Source organism: Gobio gobio, assembly GCF_949357685.1.
Source record: "Gobio gobio genome assembly, chromosome: 9".
NCBI lineage: Eukaryota > Metazoa > Chordata > Actinopteri > Cypriniformes > Gobionidae > Gobio > Gobio gobio.
The window spans coordinates 54,273,412-54,286,490 of record NC_137115.1 but is presented as its reverse complement, the minus strand read 5'-3'; the positions used below and the strand labels follow the sequence as shown (position 1 = coordinate 54,286,490).

Sequence of the window (13,079 nt, the reverse complement as noted above, 5' to 3'; positions counted from 1 at the left end):
TACTGTCAGTCTTTTATTTTTTGTGTCATGCGTCACAACATTTCCTTGAGTTCCAGGTGTTGTAAATAAAATCATTTTTAAAATATTAGCTTTCCTGTAGCTCAAACAATAGAGCATGGCGCTAGCAACGCCAAGGTCATGGGTTCGAATCCCAGGGAAAGCAAGAATTGACTAAATGTAAAATGTGTACCTTGAATGCAATGCAAGTCGCTTTGGATAAAAGCGTCTGCCAAATGCATAAATGTAAATGTAAATATTAAATGTGTCATTCTCTTTAAGTCACGCTCAGAAATGTGTCATTTGCATATTATTCCAGGCATCTATAAACACAGATAACTGCTCCTGCATCTCTCTGTGTGCCTGCAAACTGCTCTTGATGTGACTGACGGTGCGGAGTCACGTGACTAAAACCGAAATAACCCACATGGGAAAAATACGTAGGTTACAGGTTCTGAATTTCGATGAATCGTACAGCCCTACATGTGGGTGTTTAATTTCTACCTGGTTGCTGTCGTCACTGGTGTGGTGCAGTGGAGGAGAGGGCAGAGTGCACACTTCCTGTTCACCACAGCTGTGTTTCCTAAAAAAACACATTCAACATCAACACACTCATCTCAAATGGATCATTTCCGATAAAACTTTACGAGGAGCAAATCAAATGTGTGTTACCGTCGTTGTTTAACAGCCGCCACCAGGTCCGGCCCAGAGAACATGGAGAACAGACTGTCCCCATTGGCCGACGAGGTCTCGTCACTCGAGCTGGCTGAATCCCCCTGATTGGCTGACCAGCCGCTGTTGACCGCCTCCCTGCTCAAATACAAACATCTATATTAAAATCTGAAACTATTAAAGGGTTAGTTCACCCAAAAATGAAAATTCTGTCATTAATTACTTACCCTCATGTCGTTCGACACCCGTCAGACCTCCGTTCATATTCAGAACACAAATGAAGATATTTTAGTGTAAATCTGATGGCTCTGAAAGGCCTCCATTGGCACAATGGCACGGTTCACTCTCAAGACCCTTAAAAGCTACTAAAGACGTCGTTACAAAGTCCATCTCACTACAGTGGTTCTAAAATAACTATGAATCGGCGAGATTATTTTTTGTGCGCAAAAAACCCCTAAATAACGACTTATATAGTGATGACGATTTCAAAACACGGCATCATGAAGCTTCGAAGCGTTATGAATCAGCGAGTCGAATCAGCGGTTTGAATCGCCAAATTTCAGCAGTTTGACACGCGATCCGAATCATGATTCGACTCACTGACTCATAACGCTTCGAAGCTTCATGATGCAGTGTTTTGAAATCGTCATCACTATACAAGTCGTTATTTAGGGTTTTTTTGCGCACAAAAACTATTGTCGCCGATTCATAAAGTTATTTTAGAACCACTGTAGTGAGATGGACTTTGTAACGACGTCTTTAGTAGCTTTTAAGGGTCTTGAGAGTGTAAAGTGCCATTGAGCCAATGGAGGCCTTTCAGAGCATCAGATTTCAGCTAAAATATCTTAATTTCTGTTCTGAAGATGAACGGAGGTCTGACGGGTGTCGAACGACATGAGGGTAAGTAATTAATGACAGAAGTTTCATTTTTGGGTGAACTAACCCTTTAACGTCAATATTTACACATCCCGTGCAGGAATGTGATTGGTCCGAGCGCCACTCACCCCTCACTGTAGTATTCTGGGTGTGTCCAGCCCCTGTGCTGCTCTTCAGGGTGGGGCCAGTTACTGCGAGGGTTGCTGGGCCGGCGAACATGTTGGGCCTGTCGCTTCTGCTGCATGGCCTGATTTACCCCGGCAACATAACGCGCAAATTCTGGATCCGAGCCCACTGACAGAGAGATGTGTGCTGTTAGTCCTGCTCTTTGTTTAAACTGTCCAGCACAGCAGAAACGCATAATAGAGTCTCACACACACACACACACACCACACACTCTCTCTCACACACACACACACACACACACACACACTCACTAATACACACACACACACACTCACTAACACACACACACTCTCTCTCACACACACTCACTAACACACACACAACCTCACTAACACACACAACCTCACTAACACACTCAATAACACACACACCCTCACTAACACACACACCACACACTCTCTCTCACACACACTCACTAACACACACACACACACACACACACACACACACACACACACACACACACACACACACACACACACACACACACACACACACACACACTCACTAACACACACACACTCTCTCTCACACACACTCACTAACACACACACAACCTCACTATCACACACAACCTCACTAACACACTCACTAACACACACACCCTCACTAACACACACACCACACACTCTCTCTCACACACACTCACTAACACACACACACACACACATACACATACACACACACACTCACACACACTCACACACACTCACTAACACCACTAACACCACTAACACCACTAACACCACTAACACACACACTCTCTCACTCACACACACTCATGCATTAAAGAGACCTGCTGCACCACAGTAACAATAACATACATGCACTCGCACAGTATAAAAACACACCAAAACTCTTTAGTAAACTCTAAAGTTAGTTAAAAGTATATAAATTAGTGCTGGGAATCGATTAAAAAAAATTAACAAATTAATAAAAAAAAAAATCTGTAATTAATCGTGATTAATCACAAGTTTTTAATATTTTTAGTTTTTAATAGGGCTGTCAAAAGATTAATCACGATTAATCGGATCCAAAATAAAAGTTTGTGTTTACGTAATGTGTGTACTGTTAATTATTATTTATATATAAAATACACACACAAACATGTATATATTTAAGAAAAAAAAATATTTTTATGTATATATATATATATATATATATATATATATATATATATATATAACATTTATATATATTATAGATTATATAAATGTATATACATGCAAATATTTCTTAAATATATACATAAATATGTGTGTGTATTTATATATAAATAATAATTAACAGAGTACACACACATATATTATGTAAACACAAACTTTTATTTTGGATGCGATTAATCTTTTGACAGCCCTAGTTTGACATTTTGACATTGTAATAATTTCAGTTACTCTCCAAATTAATGTAGAAACAATTTAAAGACAGTATATTTTAAATTTGAGTTGTATTGTCATCTTTTTATGAATGAAGGCCAGTATCACTGATACTAAAGTCTCTATGAAACATTAATGACGTTACATTACAGTATAACTGAAAGCTCCCAATTTCAACATTTATTAGGCTTTTAAAAAACTAATTTTAATTTAAGTGAACTTAAAACAATCTTTACATAACCCCGTTATAATAAATGTTATATTTACCTGTGGTCTTCCCTGTTAGACATATACATAAATGTAATAGTTATCGAACACCTTTCTTAAAGGCATAAATAATAAATGAAATATAGATTAATCATCATTAAAGCTACACTTGTCTCTGTTCCCGTTGTTCTTTGATGAACATTAATGACAGACATCATCGGTGCTCCTGTCACTCTGTCGCATCTGACGCGCATCTCATTTCCTCACAACTCTTTAAGTTCATTTAAGACGTTATTTAACTCATTTATGACTCCTAATATGAGAATACTCAATTCTCGGTGTTGTTGTTATTGTTTTTTCAAGAGAACTCAAAAGAGAACTCGATGTGAACAAGCAGGAGACTAACCGTGAGTCTGTCTGTGCGTCGAGTATGTGTGTGTGTGTGTGTGTGTGTGTGTGTGTGTGTGTGTGTGTGTGTGTGTGTGTGTGTGTGTGTGTGTGTCCCGCGATTAGCTGACATGAGACACAGCCACGCAGACAGGACATTGACATAAAGCGCGTTCTCATGTCTTGTCACGCTTGGAAGCATTTACATAATAGAATAGAATATGAATAGGAGCGTGATCATGTAACGCTGGGCAAAAATGGATATAAAAACGGACACTGCATTAATTGCATTAAATATTTTTAATGCGTTAAAGCTACACTGCGTGATATTTTCCCCCATCTAGTGGTGAAAAGGTATATGACCATCCAGCAAATTTTAGTTTCCGAATTCCGATTTCGTTTTAACTCCTACGGTGGCCGATTTAGTCCAAGATTAACATGGCTTCCAGTTCGACCTCGTCCACATTCGACACGGTGCCATCGAGTGTTAAAACGCGAAAGGCGAAGCTTGAATTTACGGGTATGTCCGTCTTTGGCTAATGTACTTTCAAGATGGAGGGGCAACATGGCGACCCGCATTCAAACCCTCACCCGTATGTATTTTCAATGGCATATTATAAACTTACGAGAATACTTTATTACTTGAAAGGAGTAAATATACATTAATGAGCACATATATTTTTGAAAGAACTAAGTGTTTTTAGCTAAGAATAAACTAAAGTTACACAGTGTAGCTTTAAGCTGAAAAAATTAATCGCCCGCGTTAACGCGTTAATTTGCCCAGCCCTAATATAAATCATTTGGTGGCTGAAGGTAAAGGGAGCATCAGAATCAATGGTGAACACAACTGAGCTGAACGGTCTCTGCTCACCTGCAGGGTCAAAGGGCATGGAGTCTCCCAACACCCCAAACAGACTCTGCTCGCTTTGGTCCCGGTTGGGCCAGGTGTTGTTGCGTGGTCCCTGCGGGGGCTTGTGGCCGAGCATCTCAGACATGACACTGTCCATGTATGTGCTGACCAGCCCCAGACTGTAGAGGTCCGAGCTGAGGTCCGGCAGACCCGGGGCGGGCCACTGGGTCAAGGGCCCGATCGGCGACAGGCACCCCAACGGACCTTGGGGCCACTTGCTGGGAGCTCTAGGCTGCGGGGGCTGCTGGGAAGAAAGCTGGGGCGAAACTGGGGCCGCCTGCTGCTGCGGCTGACCAATCGGCTGCAAGAGATGCTGGTAGAACGGCAGGGCCTGTGAGGTGGGCTGCGTTTGCTGCTGTTTTGGTGTTTGAGGAAGTTGCTGTTGCTGCAAGGTTTGCGCCAACGTCTGCACGGCGTTATGAGACACTTGCGAAGTTGGCGGTTTCAAGTCGGCCGCATTTGTGGACGCAACCGAGTTCCTTCTCTTCACCAGCGGAGACGCCTGCTGGGACTTTCCCATGTTGAACCCCGACAGGAAGTCAATGACGTCTTGCATCTCCTGGTCGGTGGGCAGGTTCATGCCCTGCTCGTCCGAGGCTGCGCCGTTGGCGATCTGGGCGTGGCTGGGGTCGGGGGTGCAGGGCATGCTGCTCATCTGGAGGATGCTGTGCAGGCGTCCGGTTTTATCATCCGAGTTGCCGCTGCTCCGAGACGGGGTGCTGGGGATGGAGTAACTGCCCCCTGCGCTGGAATTAGACGAGGTTTTCTTAGTGAAGCGTGAGGTGAGCTTGGAGATGGTTTTGGGGAGGCCGCTGGAGGATTTGGTGCTGTTCCCGGGAGGAAGATCGACGGGGCCGCCGTAGTCAGTCGTGTCCCGTTGTAGCTGGATCTGAATGGTGGGCAAAGTCTGTTCCCTGCACACACACATCAGCAGACAATTAACACTTAGCCCTAATATTTTGACCATTATCCATTTTCATTTCGATTTAGTTCTGTTATTTTTGTCATTTTATTAGTCAATATAGTTATTTTAGTACACATTAGGGATGCCACAATTCTCAATATAATATTGAACCGTTTGGTACGGCATTCACGGTTCAATACGCGCTCGTTTTTGCATTTAATTAATTATTTTTCTACAAATTCTATCATTTGCCTCCATCCCAATACTGAACAACGCAACATACACTCACATCACACGTTAGTGGTAGAGTTATACTCACGGAACACTAGAGTTATTCACAATCACCAAAGTTCATTATTTGCATGCGTTTTAAAGCCTTGCCGGCTCATTCGCATGGGCGGTTTTAAAGGGTTAGTTCACCCAAAAATGAAAATTATGTCATTAATTCCTCACCCTCATGTCGTTCGACACCCGAAAGACCTCCGTTCATATTCGGAACACAAATGAAGATATTTTTATTGAAAGCTGATGCTGAGAAAGGCTTCAGATAGGCCTCCATTGGCATTCACTACATTTACACTCACAAGACCCATAAAAGGCACTTAAAACGTCGTTACAAAGTCCATCTCACCACAGTGACTCTACAATAATTTTACGATGCGACGACAATAGTTTTTGTGCGTAAAAAATAAATAAAAATAAAGCCTTTATCCAACTTGTTATTGTCTTCCGTGTGTGCCTCCACGACGCATGCGCGAGAATATGACGCAGATCCGGCGTTCGGACACATGACCCAGAAGCGATTTGTTTACAAGCAGAGGAAGACACGCGTATCTAAGCTGTTGGATTCTACATTGATCGTGCTTTAGGTCTCGGCGTAGTTCTCAAAATGGGGTTAAAGTGTGCATTTCATGGATTCCCGAACACCGGCGCTACGTCATATTCTCGCGCATGCGTCGTGGAGACACACACGGAAGACAAGAAGAGGTTGAATAAAGTCGTTATTTAGATTTTTTATGGCGCACAAAAACTATTGTCGTCGCATCGTAAAATTATTGTAGAGTCACTGTGGTGAGATGGACTTTGTAACGACGTTTTAAGTGCCTTTTATGGGTCTTGTGAGTGTAAATGTACTGAATGCCAATGGAGGCCTATCTGAAGCCTTTCCCAGCCATCAGCTTTCAACAAAAATATCTTTGTGTCTGAATATGAACGGAGGTCTTACGGGTGTCGAACGACATGAGGGTGAGGAATTAATGACAGAATTTTCATTTTTGGGTGAACTAACCCTTTAAGTTGTGATGAGTAGGGTTAGGGTAAGGAGCTAGATATTGCAATTCATGTCAATGAATGTCCTCACAAAGAAAGATGTAACAAAAAAAAAGTGTCATATTCCTGTTTCATTTGAGTGAACTAAGGTGAACACATGATTGCAGCATTAATGCGTTTGCCACTGACTTGCGCTCCTTCCAGCGGTGGAGGTCAAACACAGCCGTGTAAAGCACGTCCACCAGGCCGAGGGTCTTCTCTGGATCCAGACTGCGCTGCAGCAGAGACATGGTGGCTGGATCCTCCTTCAGACACCTGCAGGACAAACAAGTACAGTTAGAAGACTGGATTAAAAGTTATTTATTTATATTTTACGCCATGTCATCAGCAAAGGCTAAACTTTTAGAGAAGAAGCTTTAAACTTAGAGTAGAGAAATAAATTAAAATCATAACACCAAAAAACTCAGACTATTATATACACTATAAATGAAACGATAGCAATAACATTTTGCAATTATATAACCCCTTTCAGGTTGAAATGTAATAGAAAAGAAGATTGTTTGAGCTAAATTGACCCAAATTAACAGAGATTAAATGTCTTGACTCTTTCCCACATTTTCTTATTTTTGTTTAACTCTTGTGCATTGTTCAAATTCACCACCTTTTCGTTATGTTCGGGATGAAAACATCCGCTAAATTAAACTGCTGTAAAAATGTATCAGATAAATATTTTTCTTCACATTTTTTGGCATAAATCTGTTAATCAACCTCAGTCCTGATCAAAAAAATCCAGGATTTTTACTCTTTAATTGCCAAGTTCATTAATTATGTCACTGATTTGGGGAAAAAACACACAAAAGGACTTATTTTCAATATAAAAAGTGATTGTGAACTGGATATTATTACCTTTTATCCCATTCTTGGACATGTAAAAGATTATTAGAAACAACATTGGCTTTGAAGCATTGTTAGTTTTTGTGCAGCATCAGATTTTAATTTTTCCTCCCTCATTTATATGCGGTTATACTACATATAAAAGCCTAAAATCTAAAGGGTTAATGGTGCCACCTGGTGATCAACAGTAAAAAATACACATTTTACCTCTTCCCAACAGGGACAACCCTCAACAATCAAAAATGCATGATTATATGGTGTCATGGCTTTGCAATCAAAAATGTGGTTATAATGGAAGTCAATGGGGCAAAAACAGCCACGAACAGTAAATGAGGATGAAAAACAACAATGCATCAAAACCAATGTTGTTTCTAATCTTTGACATGGCCAAGACTGTGATAAAAGTTTTTTTAAAAAGTCCAGTCCACAATCATCTTCCAGTCTACATCAAAGCATTTTTGTGTGTGTTTTTTAAATCAGTTTTTGAAAATAATTGGCAACTAAGGAGTACAAAAAACATTTAGTAGTTTTGATTTATGCAAAAATATTTATCGGATACATTTTTACAGCAGTTTAATTTAGTGGATGTTTTCATCCCGAACATAACGAAAGGGTAGTGAATTTGCCCACAGTGTATTGTTGAGTTTTTGAAAATGTTCAAAGCATTTTCCCAAAATATGAGTCAAAAGAACATTTTTCACCAAAAATCATTCCATTTGCTGAAACACACAGAAAGTTGTGGCCACATTAAGACTCAACAGCACCATAGTGGACTAAAACGCCCCCAACATAACACAAGGGTTAAAGTTGCCAGCCACCGCCAGCGTTTATGATCATTTTCACAAAAACATCATGACCCCAGAATATTTTGAACATGCAATATATCAAAAGAAAGAACAGAGCCTCTGCTTTTTTCTTTCTTTCTTTTTTTTTTAATGTGTTTTATTCTAGGGGAAAAAGTTAAGAGCATAAAGTTTCATTTTATTCATACATATTCAATGACATTAGCCATTTCAACTTTGAATAAATGGTATGTAAAGCAGCATGAACTCTAGCAAACTGAGGATGTGGAGCTAGCAATTACTGTTGGTGACACTGAGATTTAATCAACTATTGCTATAATTATCATACATTTTACCGTATACAGTTACTCACCATGTGGAAGGAACCTGGATCACAACTTTAGATCCTTCCAGACAGATCTGAGGGGCGTAAGCTTCCTTATTCTCAATCTGAGCCGTGTCAACCACAACCTGCATAGACATCATCATCATCAGGTTTAATAACTGTACAGTGTCATGAATGATATATATACTGGCAGAGCTTCATGTTCCTCGTGTCCTGTAATCATCAATCATTTCGGCCGACACTTGAGAGCCTCAGTTACTTTTCATCACTGTTAGAAAGCCGTTTCCACCCGAAAACACAAATGAAATATTTCCCACAGTTCTTGAAAAGAGTCTGTGAAGCCACGCCATGCAGTGGCGTTTGAAACAGGGAGGGTGTTTCCTATCAAACAGGAAGTGGGCTATTGTTATTAATAGCACAGGTGTATCCTCAATGTGACTCAAATGATGGGGAGAAAACACACACGCCCAAAGGTCACGGCCACTCTGACCACACACACAGCAAGGACAGAAACAGCGTCATGGAAACGGCTCATTGATTTTTCATAAATCATTTTCCTGTAGCCAGTGGCCTTTTCCAAAACCTTGAGTTCAGACTTTCATTCCATCTTCCGTGTGAATGTTGCAGACAATGAACCAATAAAACTATGCTTAATATCAGTTTCCAGGCTGCTACGAACACTTCTCAGGAAGGATTCGTTTCTGCTAACATTTATGAGGTTTATGAAATCAAATCGAATACATTTGATAATTCCTTTTTCTTTGAGGCACATAGTATCATATAAGGAGGCATCATTAGTTTTATATGTACCCACTTCTAAACATCACTGATATATTGATAAAACATACACTGCCTTAAATGCATTAATGTAAGTTGCTTTATAAATATGAGCCTCGTTGCTGTAATTTATAGTAATATTTCCAGTATTACTCAGAGGTCTAGTTTCAAGTTAATTCTTTTGAAGTTATGGTGCTTTATGTAACACGATCTAGTGTAAGTGATAAATCCTGTTTGACATTTGTGCTGGCTACTGTATACAGGCCATCATACAGACTTTATCAAAGAATTTGCTGATTTTCTATCGGGGACGATTAGCGAAGAGATCCAGTCAGAACTGATTTATCCTGTGTAACAGATGCGCACATTTGATGCTTACCCCCGCAATCGCCAATCCAGCGCTCCAGAGCGGTTCAATCAATGAATAACACACATTTATGACAGGCAATTGTTTATGAACTAATGCTGATGAATAATGACAATGTTTACTTTATGATGTTTATATAGTAATATGTTTAAGACGGCTGTAACAATGCATATTTTCTCTCCTCATCTGAACTTGAATGAGCTCCTGCAATTGCAACAGAGGCGTAGACATTTCAAAATAAGAGTCCCGGTGTGTTTTTGGTTGCACAATAAACTGTATTTAATTTAATTCCCATTTAATTCATATTCAGGAGGAAAGACCAGTATTTGACACATATTCAATAAAGTATCAGGGTTATAATAGTTAACTAAAACCATTTAAAAAAATCTTCATTACTTGAAATTAAATAAATAAACAAACTTATTTGAAGCTTTAGCTTAACCTGATATGGCCTACTGACTCAAACAGAAATACAAAGTTATAAAAACTATATAGCTGTTTTTAAAAAACAAACAAAAAAATGAATTGAGCTCTTTCGTATATTTTTAATGTCAAAAACAAAATGATGCCAAAATGTCAGTTCAAGTGACCGTCGGTCAGAGGTGGGTAGTAACGAATTACATTTACTTCGTTACATTTACTTGAGTACAATTTTTGGGTAACTTGTACTTTTAGAGTAGATTTAAAGATGGGTACTTTTACTCTTACTCAAGTAAATTTCTTGTGAAAAATCTGTACTTTTACTTAGTTAGCCTACATTCGGTGGCGTTCCTCCGTTACTGTCAAATGGTAATAATTATATTATATATTTTAAAATAAGTTAATATGACTTTCGCAAGTCTCGCGAAACGTTGGAGAGGCTGCTTCGCGAGAGGTTGCTACGCATCACCCGCTTATAATTAGCGCGCGTTTAGTCGGAAGATGATGGCCGAAGCAGAGGAAGATGTGTGTGAGCTACGGGAGGCAGATCACCCGTGGCCTCAAGTTCAGTCTATGATTTCACTCGAAGATGTCAAAAAGAATAGTTTCATAATGCGATGCATGTTGTGTGCACCAAAACGAACTGACATCTCTCAGCATACAAGAAGTCCACCCTGAAAAGAACATGTAGCGGTAAGTGTCACAAAGATGCCTATATTTGAACACTATTAACGGTCATTTGGTAACTATGGGAAATTTCCCCTTATTATAATACTATTTCACACACTGTCCGAGTGTTTTCCTCATATGCGCTCTTGTGCAAGCAATGACAAATCGTTTGAATCCTCCAAACAACACGTCCACGAACAAACGTTCACATCTTCACATTTACATATCCTTTTCTTCACAAAATGAAACAAATTGAATAGCCTAATGTGCTAATGTGACGTCTTGCATTTATACACAAATCCAGACAGACACCTGTCTGAAGTGTAGAAAATACATACAAATAAAAACGGTATTGTATTTTATTCCAACCTAAAGAATAGCCTATATACTTATAAAAATATAAGAACAAAGTATGTTTTAAGAAGAGCTCTAGTTAGCCCAGCACACCATTAATTTACACTGTTTAACCATTAATCACACTCACACACACACACCACACACACACCACACACACACCACACACACACCACACACCACACACACACCACACACACACACACACACACACACACACACACACACACACACACACACACACACACACACACACACACACACACACACACACACACACACACACACACACACACACACACACACACACACACACACACACACACACACACACACACACACACACACACACACACACACACACACACACACACACACACACACACACACACACACACACACACACACACACACACACACACACACACACACACACACACACACACACACACACACACACACACACACACTTCAGGTTCATTAGCTTACATTAGTTAACATGAACTAATAATGAACTGCACTTATAAAGCACTTATTTATCTTTATGTTAATTTAAACATTTACTAATGCATTATTCAAATATTGTTAACATTAGTCAATGCACTGTGAACTAACATGAATAACATGAATAAACCATAAACAATAAACCTGGATTTTTATGAACTATCGTTGACAAAGATTAACTAATGCTGAACAGAGGTGTTGTTCATGGTTAGTTCATGTTAACTAATACAACCTTATTGTAAAGTGTTACAGAGAGGTGTGTGAAAGCTCTCCAAGTAGCCTGAAATTCAGGGTTTTCGCTTCTTATCAATCAGATCGAAAGTAACTAGTAACTAACTACTTGAGTAGTTTTCTCATTGAATACTTTTTTACTCTTACTCAAGTAAATATTACGATTGTTACTTTTACTTTTACTTGAGTAAATATTTCCGTAAGTACTTGTACTTTTACTTGAGTACAGATTTTGGCTACTCTACCCACCTCTGCCGTCGGTTATGTAAGGCTTAAATTCTTATTTTATTACAATTTAACTAAACTCATTAGATTTTAGAAGACTAAAACTAAAAACAATTCAGGTGACTAAAATATGACTAAAACTAAATGGCATTTTAGCCAAAACACTATGACTAAAACTAAATCAAAATTTGCAGTCAAAATTAACACTGGTGTATACTCAATTTATCCAAGGTGGCAAACTAAACCTCCTGTTACAAATACGGTAGAACTATCCCTTCAACCAGCAAAGATTGCTATATAAATAATCTTTCTGTCAGTTTCATCTCCTCAACATGCCAGCAAGCTGTGGTATACCGAGCACACTCAGGCCCTCAAGAAAGCAAAACTAGAGGTATTTCGCATTTCATGGAAGGAAAGTGTTATTGCATACACAGAAAGGCCATAAAACTCTTAGAAGAGAACAAAAAACCCAAGGTATTATTTGATACAGTGGCTAAATTAACAAGAAATAAAGCTTCAACTTCCGACGTTTCCAAACAGCACAGCAGTAATGACGATGAATTTCTTTACTTGCAAGATTGAGAATATTAGAGAAAATATAACATGCAACTGTCTACTATAACATCGTATCAGATGTTGTGCTATAGACCTCCTGAGGAATAATTCCAATCATGCTTTGCTATAGGAGATGAAGAATTATCTAAACTTATTAAATCATCAAAATCA

The 13,079-nt window shown here is 39.3% G+C and overlaps 2 protein-coding genes across 4 annotated transcripts in view; one reads left to right on the top strand and one right to left on the bottom strand.

The window, feature by feature from the left end:
• ss18l2 (ss18, like 2) overlaps positions 1–13,079 on the top strand; it is a 692,656-nt gene that overhangs the window by 13,209 nt on the left and 666,368 nt on the right. The window lies entirely within an intron of this gene.
• Positions 1–13,079, bottom strand: part of garre1 (granule associated Rac and RHOG effector 1) — an 82,937-nt gene that overhangs the window by 7,886 nt on the left and 61,972 nt on the right. For all 3 annotated transcript variants that reach the window (XM_079825801.1, XM_079825802.1, XM_079825803.1), the window contains exons 8-13: positions 8,834–8,931; positions 6,974–7,099; positions 4,573–5,525; positions 1,674–1,839; positions 670–807; positions 502–580 (exon numbers count right to left, since the gene is read on the bottom strand). In XM_079825801.1, coding sequence (XP_079681927.1) covers positions 502–580; positions 670–807; positions 1,674–1,839; positions 4,573–5,525; positions 6,974–7,099; positions 8,834–8,931 — 1,560 coding nt within the window. The remainder of the gene's footprint in view (positions 1–501; positions 581–669; positions 808–1,673; positions 1,840–4,572; positions 5,526–6,973; positions 7,100–8,833; positions 8,932–13,079) is intronic.